This window comes from Podarcis pityusensis (genome assembly GCF_964106645.2).
Source record: "Podarcis pityusensis genome assembly, chromosome: W".
NCBI lineage: Eukaryota > Metazoa > Chordata > Lepidosauria > Squamata > Lacertidae > Podarcis > Podarcis pityusensis.
The window spans coordinates 34,217,232-34,235,800 of record NC_138045.1 but is presented as its reverse complement, the minus strand read 5'-3'; the positions used below and the strand labels follow the sequence as shown (position 1 = coordinate 34,235,800).

The following is an 18,569-nucleotide window of genomic DNA, read 5'->3' as shown; positions in this document are numbered from 1 at the left end:
GTGAGGGGGGGGTTGTTGCTTTTTGCGGGGTGGGGGATGAACCCTGAGAGGAAATGGCTTCCCACGACCTACATCTCCCCGACTTGGACATGTTTCCAGCGGTTGCTTTGTTTGGTCCCGGGGGTGGGGGTGGGTGGTGAGGAGGAAGGTTGAACTGTGGCTGGAGCTGGCTGAAGCGAGGCCTGCTTTGAGCACGTGCAGAGCTCAATGGTTAGAGTGTCAGACTAGGAAAAAGTTAACAGTAGATTGGGAGCAAAATTCTCTTAGCAGTCTGTCCTGAAATGATGACGAACTTAACACCAGTGTGTACCTCACAGCATACCGGTAGTTTTGAGGATAAAATAGAGGGGAGGCCAAGGTAGAATATAAATGTGATATAACAGTAAAAGGAGGGTTAGGCAAATGCGTGGGGTGTAAGGTGAACAGTGGCTACTAGTCATGATGGCACCTCCAGAGTGAATACTAGTTGCCTGGGGCTCAACAGTGGGAGAGAACTGCTAACACCCCCCCCCCCCCCGCAAATGTCCTGCTTGCGTGGTGAGTTCCTGCCCCCCCCAGTGGAAATAAAGACACATGACACAATTATTAAGGTTAATGGGCTAAATAAGGCCACAACTTTATTGGTTACAGGTGATGAACGGTATTGGCTTAGGCATTGGTCCTAACCGACTATATCCGGCTTCAGCCCATCCGCTTGAAGTCCGGGAAGGGTTAACCACCAGTAGGGGGAGTCCTGCTGATGCACATCAACTAGGAACTCCCCCCCCCCCCCCCGGGGTCACTGATAGGGGGCGTGCCTTAGGCCCTCACCTCTGGGCAGGGAGGTGGAATAGATTGCTCCTGGGGTTTTTCCTGGGTTTGGGCTCTTCTGTCCTCTTCCAGTGACAACCTATAATTTAATAAATTATATAGAGATGGATTTCTCCGGGTGATGGGAGGCTTGAGGGTGGCTCCAAGCAATGGGACTCTGACGGGATGGGTGCTGTGGCTTGATCTGGGCTGAGGTCTTGTGATTTGTATTTGAATGGCCAGCAGGGTGTGGATGGAGAAATCTGAGGCTGGCTACAAGGAAGAACCAGTGTGGTGTAGTCATTAAGAGTGTCAGACTAAGACCTGGGAGAGACCAGGGTTCAAATCCCCACCTGGCTGCCATGAAGCTCACTGGGTGTGACCTTGGTCCATTCACTGCCTCTCTCAGCCTAACCCACCTCACAGGGTTGTCGTGGGAATTGAATGAGGAAGGGGAGAAAACCATGTACAGCACTTTGAGCTCCTTGGGGGGGAAAGCTGGGATATAAATGCTAATGCTAATGCTAATGCTAATGATAATAATACAGTCATACCTCGGGTTGCAGACGCTTCAGGTTGCGCACCGCGCCGAACCTGGAAGTACCGGAACAGGTTATTTCTGGGTTTCAGCACTTGTGCAGAAGCCCTAAATTGCGCTTTGCGCATGTGCAGAAGTGCCGAATTGCGACCCGTGCGTGCGCAGACACGGTGCTGCGGGTTGTGGATGCTGCGGGTTGTGAATGTGCTTCCCGCACAGATCACGTTTGCAACCCGAGTGTCCACTGTAATAAAAAAAAAGATAAAACATTTGAAGATATTAGTACTGTGCAAGTGATCAGTGCTGTGAATTGATGAGACGACACGGGGGCGGGGAGTGGTGTTGTGTTCAAACTGTGGGAGATGGAAAATGTTTTGCAAAAGTGACTCTGAAATAATTGGAGAGGGCAGGAAAGTGCCTTGGTGGTAGAAGCAAAGACCCCCTCCACCCCACTCCCCGCCTCCTGCCGATAGATTGGACAATTGCAGTGTCTGGGCTCTCCCTCCAGACTGGTGTGTGGGTTCTATTTTGCAGCATTTCACTGACACAATAAGAGCGCGTTCGTGGTGGAGTTGCACCAGACTGTCCAAATATCATTCTGCTTATTAGTTGTTCTGCAGTGTTATTGTGCTATTACTATCTGAAGGAGCAACTCTTGTGCAACAGATGCTGAATGAAAAGATGCCCCAGCCCACCGCTCCACACAATAGCCCTCACATTTCTGGTATGAAATGTTATAGGATTTCAGCAGGAAGTTATGGGGCCTGCACCAGTTGTGCTCCCTGAAACTTTTGCAGGGGCAAACTGTCTTGAAAGTGGGATAACCTATAACCACCCTGATACCTAGAGATGGGAAGGCCTGGAAAACACCCCAGAAAAATCGGGGGAAAAAACCCAGGTTTTTTTCTGTTTTTCCCCAAAACTCTTTCCCCCCGGAATTTTTTTTAAAAAATAGTTTGATATAGTTTGAATATTCCACACATTTTTTTTCAATTTTTCTTGAAAAAAACGGCTTTGGGAAAAAACAGAAAAAAGCCTGGTCCCGTCCCCCCCCCCCAATTTTTCAATTCCCCCCCACTGACACCAGGAGGCAGGTGCTCTCACTGTACTCTTTCCGGCAACTGCTCAAAACATTTTCGTTAGGGCTGTTGTAAACAGCCCATCTGAACACATAGAAGCTGCATGCGATTTACTTTCTTTTAACCACTGCTGACTTTAATCTTCTTTTGAATACTCTTAAATACCTGCTTTTAACTGTGTTTTATCAATCATTTTAATGTTCTGTTGTATATTTTTGTTAACTGTTTAGAAGCTGTCTTACTATCATGCAGTTTATAATATATAATAACAAATTCAATTTAACCCCCCCCACACACACTCCTTTTCCTTTCAAACAGAGTTTGAGCCTTAGTGCAACACTTCTGGGCCTGGCATGCAAAAAAATTGAAAGCTGTTTTTTAGAAGTCCATGAGAAAAATGACAATGAGGAAGAAGAAATGGAAATGATAGCAGTAGTTCAGAAAATGAGACAGAAGAAACTGCATGTATATGTTGTGTCTTCTGTTTCTTTTCTTTTTTAAGCACTACTCAAAGGGTAGACCTTCTATGGAGCTTAAATATTGAGGTGGACCTTAACTTCATTTGCTGTTGGTGCTAAGGGGCAAATCTGATTATTTTTTATGTTGATGGTTTCTTGCTTTTTTTGTTGCTTTTGAGGGAAAGCGGGGTGGTTACCTGTTTCATTGCAAGCATAATACTTTTACATACATTGCATTTCATGCAATTTGTAAAACTACTCCACACTGAACATTTTTTCAATTTCCCCAAAATTTCTATTTTTTCTGGAAAAAAACAGGGGGAGGGGAACATTTTTTTCTCATGGCATCAAAATTTCTGGAATTTTTACATCTCTACTGATACCATCATGAATGTACAATGACCAGTTTTGGAACTTTGTTTGCTTCCAAGATCTGTGGCTAGTTTCCTGATGGAAGCCTTCTTCCCTGGGGCTCTCCTGTGTCTGATAAATACTTTGAAAGCTCATTGGAGAGTCTGTAGTGGGATGGTCTGCAAAGGAGGGCCATGGCTGCTCTTGGACTCAGCTGTAATTATCTTCATAGAATCATAGAATTGTAGAGTTGGAAGGGACCTCCAACCCCCTGCAAAGCAGGAATCTCAGCTAAAGCATCCAGGACAGATGGCCAACCTCTGCTTAAAAACCTTCAAAGAAGGAAAGCCCACCACCACCTTCCCAGGTAGTCTATTCCACTGTTGGACAGTTCTTACTGTTAGAAAGTTCTTCCTAGTGTTTTGTTGGAATCCCATTTTTAAAAAAGTTGAATCCATTGGTTCGGGTCCCACCCATCAGAGCAGCAGAAAAGCAGATTGCTTCATTTGCCAAGTGACAATCCTTCATATATTTGAAGACGGCTATCCCATCACCTCTTAGTCTTTTCTTCTCCAGGCTAAACATCCCCAAATCCTTCAAGCTTTCATCATAAGTCTTGATTGTGAACAGAGCTCCCCCCCCCCGGAACTCACCAGAACTTAGTTCCTGCACCTCTCAGGTGGGCACCATTGCCATTATAAGAGAACAATAGAGGCGTTCAGGGTGAGTTGCGACACCTCTTTTTCTGGAAAAATAGCACTGGTTTTGAGACCGTTGATCTTGGTCACCCTCCCCTGCACACATTTCAACTTGTCAACATCCTTCTTAAATTGTGGCACCCAGAACTGGACACAAGACTCCAGGTGGGATCTGTCCAAGGCAGAATAGAGCAATACTATGACGTCCAATGATCGGGACACTAGACTTCTGTTGACGCAACATAGCATTGCATTACAGTCGTACCTTGGTTGTTGAACGGAATCTGTTCCGGGAGTCCATTCAACTTCTGAAAATGTTTGACAACCAAGGCGTGACTTCTGATTGGCTGCAAGAGCATCCTGCACTCAATCAGAAGCCGCAGAAGCCACGTCAGACGTTCGGCTTCCAAAGAACATTCGAAAGCCGGAACACACACTTCCGGGTTTGCAGTGTTCGGGAGCCAAAACGGATGAGTACCAAGGCATTCGACAACCAAGGTACGCCTGTCCTCCCCCCCCTTTTTTTCTTTTTGCTGCTGCTGCATCACACTGTTGACTCATGACAGGTTTGTGGTCTATTTATTTATTTAATTATTGTGAATATATAGCAAAATACACCAGAAATTTTTTTTAAACCAGTAATAATAATAGCAAAATTTGTTGTTGTTTAGTTGTTTAGTCGTGTCCGACTCTTCGTGACCCCATGGACCAGAGCACGCTAGGCACTCCTGTCTTCCTCTGCCTCCCGCAGTTTGGTCAAACTCATGTTCGTAGCTTCGAGAACACTGTCCAACCATCTCGTCCTCTGTTGTCCCCTTCTCCTTGTGCCCTCCATCTTGCCCAACATCAGGGTCCAGCTCTCACTTCCATACGTCACTACTGGGAAAACCATAGCTTTCCCAGCAAAATAGCAAAATACACCAGAACAATGAAAAAACAGTAATAATAATATACCCCTGCTTCTTATAGCAATGTGTATACAGGAACAACAATGCAATGTTTCAGCAGCAATATTATCTGATACTAAAACTGAAAGTTATGATACATTTACAGCTCCATCTGGATGGGCTCATTTTGTTGATTTGCCTATAGATTTGTGGCAGAGGTTGGCTGGGGCAGGTGGGGACAGCCTTTCCACTGTGGAGTTTGTGCTTAACTTATGTGGATGGTTTTTGAATCTAGTTGAGCTAAACCTAGATGAAACCACCCATTTCCCTTGGAATGCCAAGTAATAGGGGGAATCTCCACTCCAATTAACTATAAGGGAGAGAATAAGTTTTGTCTGCATTTTGATGAAAAAGTACCCAGTTCACACAATTTGAACCAATAACAGTATCCTTCAGAAGGATATTGAGAAGCTGGAACGGGGGCAGAGGAGGGCGACCAATGATAACGGTTCTTGAGACCCAGACTTAAAATGAATGTTTGAGGGATTTGGTGATGTTTAGTCTGGAGAAGAGGAGACTGAAGTGGCCATATTCAGATATCTGAAGTGCTGTCACATGGAAGATAGAGCAAGCTGCTCCAGAGGGCAGGGACCAAACTATCAGATTCAAGTTACAAGAAAGGAGATTCTGCCTAAACATTAGGGAAGAATTTTCTGACGGTAAGAGCTATCCAACAGTGGAACAGATTTCCTCAGAAGGTGTGGACTCTCCTTGGAGGTTTTTAAGCAGAAGTTGGATGGGCATCAGTCATGGATTCTTTAGCTGAGATTCCTGCATTGCAGGGGGTTGGACTAGATGACCCTTGGGGTCCCTTCTAACCCTACAAATCTGTGATTCTAAGTGAGTTGAAGCACAATTATCTTTCAAAATTTGTACTTCTCTGAATTAAGTAATGCAGTTCTCCATCCAGTGTGTACAAGAATGCATACATTAGGAGGAAGTGTGCCTAAAAAGGCATGCATTAGTAAAATTAGATATAGAAATGCATTCTGTTTGGGGAAACTGATTGCAGGAATGTTTTAAGTTCATCAAAGGTGCATCTAAAAATAGTGTTTGTTAGGTGAAATTCACAATTAAATGCTGATGAATTTTCATGAGGATTTCTTATTTTTTACTTGTGGAAATGTGGAAAGCTGAATTTAATATTAGAAAAACAAGAAACTGAAATTGACAGATTCCTCTCATTAGCCCCAGCCAACATGGCTAGAGGTCCGCAGCGATGGGAGTTGTAGTCAGATAACATCCATTGGCAAGGCTGTGCAAGGAGCAAAGTTAGTTCTTTGCATTTTTTGCTTTCTTTTAGGTAGGGTTAAATGTCCTGCACACCCAGTTCTTGGGACTGAGAAGGAGAAGGAGAAGGAGAAAGTTGCAAGCCTGTTGTGCTGAACTGACATCTAGGCAGGCAATTAAACAACATCTTGTTTTCCTGATGATCTTGGTGGTGGTTGGGGGAGGGGATAGGTCAGTCACTGTGACATCTGAAGGGTGTTAACCTCTTATTAACCCCTTCAATTTGTGAAAGGTTTTGATTGTCATCTCCTGGCCCAGCTTTGTCCCTTCCCAATTGTCAAGGGGACACATCCAATCTTCACCAAATAATTGTGCCCTCTGCAACTCCCCCCCCCCCCCCGCTGCAGTGGCTGCATCCATAGCAGCCTCTCAGAGAGACTTGTGGACATGTTTCATTTTGAGTGATCATAACAGCACAAGAAGAGGCTGCTGGATCAGGCCAGTGGTCCATTGAGTCCACCATCCTGTTCTCAGAGCAGCCAGTCAGATGCCTAGGATGGGAAACTTTGGAGGCTGAGCAGAGCCATCCTGGCTAGAAGCCATTGACAGCCCTCTCTTCCTCCTCCATGAATTTGCCCGGTCCTCTTTTCAAGCCATCCAAGTGGGTGGCCATCACTGCCTCCCGTGGCAGGGAGTTCCATAGTTTAACTTTTCTTTTCTTTTCTTCCAATATCTTCCAATATTCAACTTCACTGGAATTCCTCCACACCATGTGTAATTTTACAAGCTTCTGTCATGACGCTTCTGGCTTGCCTTTTCTCTATAAACTAAAAAGTCTCCAAAGTTACAACCTTTCTTCATAGGCAAGTCACTCCATCCAATCTATCATTTGAGTTGCCCTTTTCTGCACCTTTTCCACCTTGTGGTTGGCATCCATCTGTCTCGAGAAGGCAAGCTGCTTCTTTTTAGCAGCACCAAAGTGACCTCCCTGGGATGCAAACCCAGGCAGTGTGTCTGGAGGTTCTGGGCTGCCCAGATGATACCCTCAGCCTGCTTCCAAAGGAGAGCAGAGCAAGACGTTTGGCACCAGCTTGGCTGCAGGAGTTGCCGGAAGGAGGTGTGCAAGGCGCCACACTCCACATTTGTGTCGGGTTTGCTCCTTAGCCTTTTTTCCTCCCAAAGATATCTTGCAAGGCAGCGGATGTTTAAGACCAGTTTTCTTTCTTCTAGATGGGCTCCCTTCTCAGGTGGACAAGCCCCACCTACCCCTCACTTTCCTCTGCAGCGCAGACAGAAACTGCCTTCTTGACCCGCTCTTGGTCTCATCTGTTCAATGCGTGAGAACCTTGTCTTCGCATGCAGGGGAAGTTCCTAACTCACTGAGGGTTTGAAACCCATTAGCTCCCCTCACCTGATTTAGCCAGCCAGTCGAAGCCATTGCTGCTGGGCTTGTGGCTCCTGTCTCATGCTGACAGCTTCTGGGAGCCACAGTTGAGAGCTGAGTGCAGGGTGGGGACCAAAGGGGGATGAACTACCTCAGAAGGAGCATCATGTGTTCCCCCCACCTGAGGTACTGCCCCTCCCCTAACATGCCATACACCCCAACTCTACACTGTCCTTTTTTAAGATGAGGAAACCAGTATTCCAGGTGCATACTGGCAGTATGGTACTGGCAGTTTTATTTTCACTCTTATTCCTAATGATCCTTGGCATGGAATATAGCTCTCTCTCTCCCTCTCTCTCTCTCTCTCTCTCTCTCACACACACACACACACACACTCTGCAAACAGCAGGCTGAGCACCTGCAGACATTTCTGCGGCTTGGAGATCAGGTGCTTGGGAAAGCCTCTGCCTCTCCTCTGCCTTTCCCCCTTTTTCTGGCTGCTCTCAATGGTGTAGAAGCAAGAGCAGTGAAAGCAGTTGGCAGCCCCAAGCTCCACAGGGCTCTCCTTGGTTTGGGAGCAGAGGCAATGGGTGACCTGTGCAACGCCCAAATTCAGCACCCCTCTGCCTCCTCAACATAGTTGCAGTGTCCCCAACGGTGCTCTGCGCCCAGCGCAACTGAACTGGTCCCGCTCCCCTAAACCTGCCTCTGGCGGAGGCTGCACGTCTTCCAACACACACAGACCCCGCCCTCCTTTGGAGGCAAAACTGGTGTGTTCAAAACCCTCCTGGTGACTTGCATGGAAGAATTTGGCTTGAGATTTTCAAATCTTGTGGAGTTCTTGATTCATGGATAGGAGGGCTATTGACATCTACGTGCCACGATGGCTCTGCCCTGTCTCCACAGTTGGAGGCAGGAATGCTTCTGAATGCCAGTTGCTGGAAATCACAAGAAGGGACAGAGGGCTGCTGTGATTGAATCCTGCTTGCTGGTTTACCAATAGATGCACCTGGTTGTCCACTGTGAGAGCCGGATGCCAGAATGCATGGGCCCCTTTGGCCTGAACAAGCAGGGCTCTTCTTGTGTCCTTGGCCTGTTTCACTTGCAGTTCAAGGCACCCATTTCCTCTGTACTCCCTGAACTCTGTAGCACCCTTGTTACACAAGCCAGGCACGTTACCCAGACCTTGAAACAATTTGCACCTCTAAATAGCTATGAAATATACTCAGAGTCGCAAAGTGATTTCATGCTCTTTATTCAGCTCATAGTGGTGAGGAGGAATGAATGAATGTCCCCTCACAGTATCTGCTTTATATACATTATTTACACAATGGGCTGCACATGATTGGCTAATTCTGGAATTCTACTGTAAGCCAATCAGGTTGTGGATTCACTTCTATCTGGAGCAGGATTGGGTGGTTCCTGCCAACCAATCATACTGCTGCATTGTTCTAGGACCAATCAGACTGCTGCATTCTGAATCCTATTGTTCTAGGACCAATCAGACTGCTGCCTTTTGGATCCTATTGTTCTAGGACCAATCAGACTGCTACAGTTTGGATCCTATTCAACTCAGTACATAACACCCCTCCCCTCTAAGTTCCAGTCCTGCCCGGGAGGTCGCATTCATAGTCCTCAAGGTATGCCGGCGGCCTACGTGTGCGTTGTGGCCTGGGGTGTTCCCTGGTCCGGGCTCCGGGTTCTGGCTCGTGTTCCAAGGATGCTGGCTGTGATGCGGCTGTTTGGTCTGGTGCAACCGGCTCGCTCAGTCGTGGTTCTGGTTCCGGTGTCCTTTCGGCCTCACGGGTCCTCTCTGTATTTACTGATTCTGCCTCTCCTGCTGGCCCCTCCTGCTCTATGGGCCTCACTGCCCCGCTGTTCCCTTGGGACTCCTCTGACCTGTCCTCCTCCTGGTTTTCTCCCGGGAATCGTCGCCGTATCTGGTCGCAGTGGCGGCGCCAGCATTGCCCCCCATCCGTTAGCACCTCGTACGACACGGGGCCAGTGACCCTGGTGATTGTGGCGGGTACCCATGCTGGGCCTGCCCCAAAATTCTTTGCGTACACTGGGTCCTGGGCCTCGAAGGTCCGGGGGTTCCTGCCTTCCCCCACCACTACCTCATCCTGAGCTCTATCGGGGTGAAGGCGGTCCAATCTGATTGCAAGGCGCCGACCCATTAGTAGTTCAGCGGGGCTCCGGCCAGTCGTTGAGCTGGGGGTGCTGTGCTGTGCTAGAAGGAATGTGGCAAGGCGGTACTCCCAGTCCCCTTGCGTCATGCGGCGAAGGGTGTCCTTGGTGGTCCGCACCATGCGTTCTGCTTGGCCATTGGTGGCAGGGTGGAACGGCGCCGAACGGATGTGGCGGATGGCGTTCTGCGCTGTGAAGGTTTGGAATTCTCCTGACGTAAATGCAGTCCCGTTGTCTGAGACGAGAGTGTCAGGGAGCCCGTGGGTTGCAAACAGCCTGCGTAGTACCCGGATGGCTGCGGACGTGGAAGTGGACGGTACCAGTGCGACTTCCAGCCATTTGGTGTAGGAGTCCACCACTATGAAGAATGTTTTCCCCTGAAAGGGGCCAGCGAAATCCACATGCAGGCGTGACCATGGTGCTCGGGCGGACTCCCAGGACTGGACTGGGGCCCTTGGGGGATCTGGGCGGGATTCTTGGCAGGCCTGGCAGTGTTTGACCCAGGCCTCTATCTCTCCATCGATCCCCGGCCACCACACATAACTCCTGGCAAGGGCCTTCATTCTTACTACCCCTGGATGTGTCTCGTGTAGGGCTGTGAGGACCCTTTTGCAGAGGGGCTGGGGAACAACGACTCTGCTTCCCCATAACAGGCACCCCTTGTGGGCCGACAGTTCATGTTTGCGGGTTGTGTAGCCGGCGAATTCTGGCCCGGGGCTGCTGCTGGGCCATCCCCTCCACACCCAGTCCAGGACCCGGGAGATGACCCTATCTTTCTTGGAATGGTGTGCAACTTCTTGTGCCTGAATGGGGCGGTCGGGAAGCAGCTCCAGGCTCATAACCTCTTGTGCAGGTGCTGGGTCAGGGCCTGTTTCCGGTAGTGGTAGCCTGCTGAGGGCGTCCGCATGGCCCATCGCCTTCCCAGGTCGGTGAATCAGTGCATACTGGTAGCTGGCAAGGAAAATTGACCACCTGAGGACGCGAGGAGACAGCACTTGGGGGGTCTGCTTTTCGGGGGCAAACAAGCCAAGCAACGGCTTGTGGTCAGTCACCACGGTGAAGGGCCGCCCGTACAAGAAATCATGGAATTTTTTTACTCCCTTTACGATTGCCAGACCCTCCTTGTCGATTTGCGAGTAGTTCCGCTCGGTTGTGTTGAGTGTCTGGGAAAAGTACGCCACCGGTACCTCTCTTCCATCCGGGAGTTGGTGCCCCAGGACAGCTCCAATGCCATAGGGTGAGGCGTCGCATGCTAGCACCACCGGCAGCCTCTCGTCGAAGTGTGCCAAGACCGAGTTTGAGACAAGCAAGTCCTTGACTGCCTGGAATGCGGCCTCCTGGCGCTGGCCCCACACCCAAGGGGCCCGCTTGTCCAGGAGTCTGTGTAGGGGCTCCGCTACCGCCGCCTTGTGGGGAAGGAAGGAATGGTAAAAGTTCAATAGTCCCAAGAAGGCCTGAAGTTCAGTCTTGCTCTTGGGCGCTGGGGCATCACAAATGGCCCGTACCTTGTCCCCAGTCGGGTGGACCCCTTCTGCGTCCACCATAAATCCCAGAAAGTCCACCTGAGGCACTCCTAGTAGACATTTTTCCCGCTTCACCTTGAGACCCGCCGTCTGGAAACGGTGCAGAACGGTGCGGAGGCGGTCCTCAAACTCCTCTGGTGTGGGGCCGGCAATCAACACATCATCGAAGAAGGGGGTGACGCCAGGAATCCCTTTAAGGAGAGAGTCCATTATATTCTGGAATATGCCTGGTGCCACGCTGACACCGAATTGCAGCCGCTTTACCCTGAACGCTCCTCTGTGCGTCACAATCGTCTGTGCCTCTGCTGTGGCCTCATCTACTGGCAGCTGTTGATATGCTTGGGCCAAGTCCAGCTTGCCAAAAATTTTCGACCCAGCCAGGGTGGCAAGGACATGGCTGACCACTGGCACTGGGTATGCGTGGGCCGTGAGGGCCTTGTTTATGGTACATTTGTAGTCTGCGCAGATGCGGACCGAACCATTAGGCTTGACGGGTGTGACGATTGGGGTTTCCCAGGGAGCATTAGGCACCGGCTCCAGCACTCCTTGCTCTACGAGTCGGTCCAATTCCTCGTCTATACGGGGTTTCAAGGCGAACGGGACCCGGCGGGCCTTGAGCCTGACCGGTCGTACTGCGGGGTCAAGCTGTAGCGCAATGGGGGGGCCCGTATACTGTCCCAATTTCCCATCGAAAACCCCTGGAAATTCCTTGCATATGGCGTCCACGTCCACTTGTAAGCTAGTGTGGTTCACCCCGGTGACAGCTAGCCCCAGTGGTCCAAACCATGCCAATCCCAGTAAGCTAATGTAGGGGCCCTTGACCACAAGCAAGTCCAGTTGCCGCGTCCGCCCTCGGTATTGCACCCTGAAGGTCCCCACCCCCATTGTGGGGACCTTACGTTTCTGGAAGTCCCGGAGGGTGAATGGGGCCGGCCTGAGTTTGGGACCCCCAGTGGGACACAGTTTCCTTAAGGTCCTTGCCGAGATTATGGATAGAGTTGAACCCGTGTCAAGCTCCATGCGGCATGGGGCCCCCTCTATCTGTACCTCTACATAAATTTTCTCTACGTTGGGGTGGGGCAACTGGTATACCTGGAAGTCCGTGAGCTCCGTCGAGTTGCCTTGGTGCGTTGGGCCCCGGGACCTGGGGCTCTTGGATTGGTCATCTGATGCCTGGTGTCGGGTGGGCCGAGCCCGACACACCCGGGCGATGTGTCCCGATTTTCTGCACTGCCTGCACTCTGCGTTGCGGAAACGGCAGGTCCTCCTCTCGTGACTCTCCCCGCAGCTTGCGCAGTTCCCTCCTTCTCGTCGAGGCAGCTGTGGTCTGTGCGCTGCTTGAGTGCGCTGCTGTACTCGGTGCACCTCCTCCCTGTCGGATCCTGAGTCGTCGGTGAGGTCTTCATGGTGGACCCTCGGTTGGGACGGCAGGCTCGGCCGTGCCTCTTGGGTCGACCTCTCGGCAGCTTCTGTTGCCAGGGCCTCCTCCAGAGCGACCTGGAACGTTAGGTCCTTCTTAGCGTAGAGGCGTCGTTGCAGCTTCTCATCCTTCAGGCCACCGACGAGGCGGTCACGAAGCATGTTCTCCAGCTCTGAGAAGTTGCAGAACCGGGCGGCTTGGCGGAGAGAGGTCACAAACCCAGTTATGGTTTCCCCAGGGGCTTGCCGCTTTGCGTAGAAGGCATTTCGACGAGCCACCACTGAGGGCTGTGGCGAAAAGTGCCCCTTCAGCTGTTCCATTATTGTTTTGTATGGAACAGTAGCGACGTCTTCAGGCGCAAGGAGAGCCCGGGCGATTTCAAACGTCTCCTCTCCGCAGACGCTGAAGAATATCGCCCTCTTCTTGGCGTCTTCTTCGTCGGTGACCCCTTTGGCTTCTAGGAGGAAGGTGAAACGGGAGGCGTACGCTTCCCAGTCTCCAGATGCTGGGTTGAATGGCGAGAAGCTGCTGTTGGCTGCCATTCTGAGTTCCTTGTGCCCCGGAGCTGAAGCCTGGATACACGGTGCGAGGCAGCGGTGCGGCAGTTGGCGGTGCTGCGGTGCTGTGTGTGGCAGTCAGCTCAGCGGGATCCCACCCTCGTCGCCAGTGAAATATACTCAGAGTCGCAAAGTGATTTCATGCTCTTTATTCAGCTCATAGTGGTGAGGAGGAATGAATGAATGTCCCCTCACAGTATCTGCTTTATATACATTATTTACACAATGGGCTGCACATGATTGGCTAATTCTGGAATTCTACTGTAAGCCAATCAGGTTGTGGATTCACTTCTATCTGGAGCAGGATTGGGTGGTTCCTGCCAACCAATCATACTGCTGCATTGTTCTAGGACCAATCAGACTGCTGCATTCTGAATCCTATTGTTCTAGGACCAATCAGACTGCTGCCTTTTGGATCCTATTGTTCTAGGACCAATCAGACTGCTACAGTTTGGATCCTATTCAACTCAGTACATAACAAGCTACTTGGGACCAGTGCTCTTTGTGTTGGAGTGTTGTGCACCAAAGGTCATCGGTCAGAGTGACATGGGCTTGTAGGTGTCTCTCACCCCCCAGCCTAATTCCTCTTGGAAAGCTTTGATGCCAGAAAAGATACTTTCTGTAACTACCAAGGAGTTAATCGTCAGCTTCAAGCAGTGGAGTTCTAGCCCACATTGCATCCTGCTGTTATGAAGGTTTCCAAAGACAATTAAAAGCCCTTCTCCTTTCTCCACTAGCCCCCTCCCCCCCCCCACGGATTATACCTCTTTTTGGCTGTGAACCGAGGTTCATTGCCTAACACCATCAAGCAGCGGTCTCCAGTAGCATCATGTTTTGACTGGTGTGAGCTGTCTCTGCTTAGGTCTCCTGGATGAGATCTGTGCCTTGGCAATTAGCATCAAGGTCCTTAAAGCAAACTCTCAGTCTGCGTGTGCAAAGAGGTGATCTCATGACAAAAAGAGACTGTGGGAATTGCACTTTGTTCATGTTCATTTCTTCCTTGTTTGCACCATGCACACACTTTGAAACAGGTATTACTTTGTTTGCACTCTGTGGGCTGGAAGAGATAGTGCTTTGCTTACACCCTTGTAGGACAGGGAGGGAAGAGGAGACTCCTGGCAAGGTTGAAAGAGAAAGTGGTAGTCTCTGAGGTCTGGGTTGGCTGGCTGCAGATTCAACCGCTGTCCTTGGGGCCCGTCTGCCTAGACTCGTGCTCAGTTGCTCATCTGCAAAATGGCAACAATGGGGGCCTATTTCCCCTCTAGGTTTGTTAGGTGGGCAGGCGTAATTAACGTCTTTGCAAATAAGGAGCACGAAGAAGAAGAAGAAGAGGACGAGGAGTTTGGGTTTGATATCCCGCTTTATCACTACCCGAAGGAGTCTCAAAGCGGCTAACATTCTCTTTTCCCTCCCTCCCCCACAACAAACACTCTGTGAGGTGAGTGAGGCTGAGAGACTTCAGAGAAGTGTGAGTAGCCCAAGGTCACCCAGCAGCTGCATGTGGAGGAGCGGAGACACAAACCCCGTTCATCAGATTACCAGTCCACCGCTCTTTTCCCCCCCCCTTTCTTTCTTTGCATCCTGACTGCATTTTATTAAAGGATGTATTTTATCATTTTGGATCTCTCACCTGCAGGCATTTCTAAAGCATGCCTCAGGAAATGTGAACTTAGAAAGCAAAGGAACCCCCTATATTGAGAATGCCAAAAAACCAAAAAGTTTTGTGAATGAACTTAGAGCCAGTTCTGTATTTCAATATATTTAATCATTTGAAATACACATTATCTTTAGGACCCACATCCAGCCCCCAAACACATACTGCTCTTAACCACTACACCACACTGGCCCTCTGCTAGCAACAGGAACTGCTTGAGTGGGGCAGCTCCTGGGATTATGCATTGGCTGAGGCAGGAATGTTGAGTCTTGGAAGTCTCCTGCAACTCCACCTCCCATTCCCTGAGTAATGTTTCTCCTGGCTCCTGCTTTATTGCCACTCTCTGCTGGGGAATCCCAGTGTCCTCTGCTTCCCTAGTTCCACACCCATCTTTTTTCTATTATAAGTGCCTTGCACAATGGGTGCAGAAGCCAGAGCTCTCGGGAGGAAGCGTAGGGCTGTGTGTGTGTGTGTGTGTGTGTGTGTGCATCTTCACAGTCCATGAAATGCTCTGCTCACTTTTGCCAACACTGTTGTTACGGAATTGAAATGGAGGAAACTGGCAAAGGAGTTGATTTTAGATTATTGTTAAAGCTAGGTAACTTCCCTGAGCTGTCAAGTCGAAAGGATATATTTATGCATAATATTTGTAACATTTAACAACTTGAAAGATGTGCCCCCCCCCCCCGTAATTTCCACAACACTGTCTGTTGGAAAAACGCCCCCAGGAAGGGTGCCACTCTCTGGCTGGAAATTGCCCTCAGTCCAGAGAGACGGGTAATAAGCGACCCCTCCATCCTGAGAGTAGCACACTCGTCTTCTGGTATCCCATCACAGAAGAAAGAAACAGTCAGCAGTCTACACACTACTTTATTTACAGACTGTACACACAGCTCTCATCCAACATGTCTGCTCTCCTGAGCAGCAAGCACAGAAGTACGACTCAACACCCGCTTCACTCAGAAGCGAAAGTAACTCTCCAGTTACATGAGAACAAGCAGAGACTTCCTGTCTCACGCTCACAGACATCACATGATGTCAACAACCATTGTGCTGCTCCTCGCAGCTGGTGAGATATAAAAATCCCAACACTGTCAAGGTGTCTGTTGCAGGAGAGTAGCAACATTTTGAGGAAGCAGGTGGACTGAGGGGAGCTTGAAAGAGGGTCAAGGTAGCAAGTAGCACTCTTTTGTGGGGCAGAGGGAGAAATGAGGGAATGGCATAATGTAACTTTGTCCAAACTGACACTGCCCAGAGCTTTTGGGACTATGACAAGCTTGATTGGGAGTCAGTTTTACTTTCTCTGCTGGATTTTGGATTTTGCTGTGGTATTTTTGACTGTTCTGTGTTTCAGCTGAACCCTTCCCCCCCAATAAATTTTTATTATTTTCTTTACACATTCTTTCTTTCAATACATTAATCAACATATAAACATTTTTGCTCTGCCGAGCTTGTGACTTCCCTCCCTCCCTTCAGTTGGTATCCCTTATCAAATCCATTCACGTATTTTATCTTTTCACATCTTCTATCATCTACATTGTAGGAGTTACTTCAGTCCTGCTAGTGTCTTTAGATTTATACAGCTGTCCTTTAAATATACAATAAATTTACTCCAATTTTCCTGGAATCTCTGATCGTCCTGATCCCGAATCATTCCGGTCAGTTTGGCTAACTCCGCATAGTCTGTCATCTTCGCCTGCCACTCCGCAATGGTAGGAACTTCTTGTGATTTCCAATTTTAGGCCAACAAAGTCCTTGCAGCAGCTGTGGCATACATGAATAATCTTTGATCTTTTATCTTACAGGTAATCTCCTTTCCCATCAAGCCAAGTAGAAAAGCCTCTGGCTTTTTGGGGAAGGTATATTTTACTATCTTCTTAAGTTCATTATAAATCGACTCCCAAAATGGCTTCACTTTATCACACGTCCACCACATATGGTAATATTCTCCTTCCACTCAGCTGAACCCTTTCGGGGGGTTGGAATAAACTTTTTATTCTGCTTTGCCCAGAGAACTATACAATGGGACAATTCACAGTTATCTAAGTACGTACACTAAACTAATAATAAACTGCCCTGCTTACTGAACTGTTCCTTTTTTGTGGGGGGGGGGGTGCCCCCTGACACTCACCCGTCCATCCTCAGTTTCACTTCTGCCTCCTAGACTGAAGACTGTTCTCTGCGGGTGGTGTCCCTGGAGAAGCTGAACCCCTGGCTTGGCTGTGCTGGCAGCCGCCTTGGGCAGCGGGGATGCCAGGATTTGCTTTGCATTTGAGGGCGTGTTTGTGATGACCTGTCCTCCTCGTGGAGGCATCTGGGTACTTATGGGCAATCTTGCTATACTTGGTGCGTTATGTCCTCACTGAAACGTTTGCAGGTACAAACTGCTTCCTTTCCAATCAGTGCCTGTCCCATAACTTCCTGCTGAAATCCTGCAACATTGCATACCACAAATGTTCCTATTTGCTTATTTGTTTGTTTTGTCCCACTTTTGTTGAGCTATAACACAAGAGATGCCCCTCCAGGTGTCAAAAATATGGGAACTTTGGGAGAACTTTGTCCAGAACAAATCCACCACTAATGAGCTATTACTATTGCAGAAGACACCTGACTGTGTGTGTGTGTGTGTGTGTGTGTGTGTGTGTCCCTGGTTTGGAGAGGCCCCAAAGTGTTTTTTGGGGAGTTTCATGTATTCAAAGCACATCTTGCAAGTCTTGACAGAGGAAGGGCCACAGCTCCGGGGGTAGAGCACCTGCTTTGCATGCAGAAGTTCTCTGGTTCAATCCCCAATGGCCTCATCTTGAGGTAGGGCTGGGGTCACCCCCTTCCTGAGACCCTGGAGAGCCACGGCTGCTGGAGGTGCACGTACTGTGTCTTGGAGGGCAAAATGTATCGACAGCAGCCTCCTGAGAGACGCTGGCCTTTTTGTGTGCAAACAACGGGGTGATTTTCCCTCCCTCCCTCAGGGATGTTGGACGGGGGATGTGCCCAGCAAGACACTGTGTTGAGAACTGGGCGAGATGCTTGGCCCAGGAAGGGACTCAGATAAGAGTGCAGATGAGCCAAGCAGCCATTGTTGCTCTCCCGCTGTGGGCTGCGTTTGCTTTGCAGCTGGGTGGTGGGGTCTCCAAAGCCAGCCTTGCTGAGCTACCCCCACAAACTGTCCCTGGAGCTCGAGGAGGAGGTAGGGAGGCCGAAACAATTCATTGCACTTCCCTTCTTCTTTCTTGCCTTCCTTCCTTTTTTTTTTAAAAAAAAATAATTTTTATTCAAATTTTAAACAACAAAGAAAGAAAAGAAAAACATACACAATACATATAACAAAAACACACACAAAAAAACAAGATTCAACAATAAAATAACAAAAAACAATTAAAAACAATATCTCTTTTCCTTTTCCATTTTTTTAGTTACTTGTTTTCTGGACTCATACCTCCCTCTTTTGTATTCCAATCCAAATTGTTTATTCAGCAATTTCTTTTCCACTTTTTAAATCCCAATCTTTAACTTTAATAAAGTATTGAAATATATAACTTCAACTTCTTTAAACCTGATCTTTGATCTTAGTATCATATAACGTTAAGATTTTCCCTCTTAATGTCAAATTTCCATTTCTTTAAACAACTTTAATCCTAATCTTTAATCTTAATCTATCATTAACTTTAACCTGTACAGCTGGAAACCGCTTATTTTCAGTCCAACATCATTCTAACATTCTTTAATTTTGCAATGTTTCTGAAGATAGTCTTTAAAT

General features: G+C 48.8%; 1 protein-coding gene across 1 annotated transcript in view; it reads left to right on the top strand.

The window, feature by feature from the left end:
- LOC308467689 (steroidogenic factor 1-like) overlaps positions 1–17,090 on the top strand; it is a gene marked incomplete at its 3' end in the record, with an annotated part of 28,699 nt that extends 11,609 nt beyond the window's left edge. Inside the window, exon 4 of the mRNA XM_080989406.1 lies at positions 16,980–17,090. Coding sequence (XP_080845532.1) covers positions 16,980–17,090 — 111 coding nt within the window. The remainder of the gene's footprint in view (positions 1–16,979) is intronic.
- Between the last annotated feature and the right edge of the window lie 1,479 nt (positions 17,091–18,569).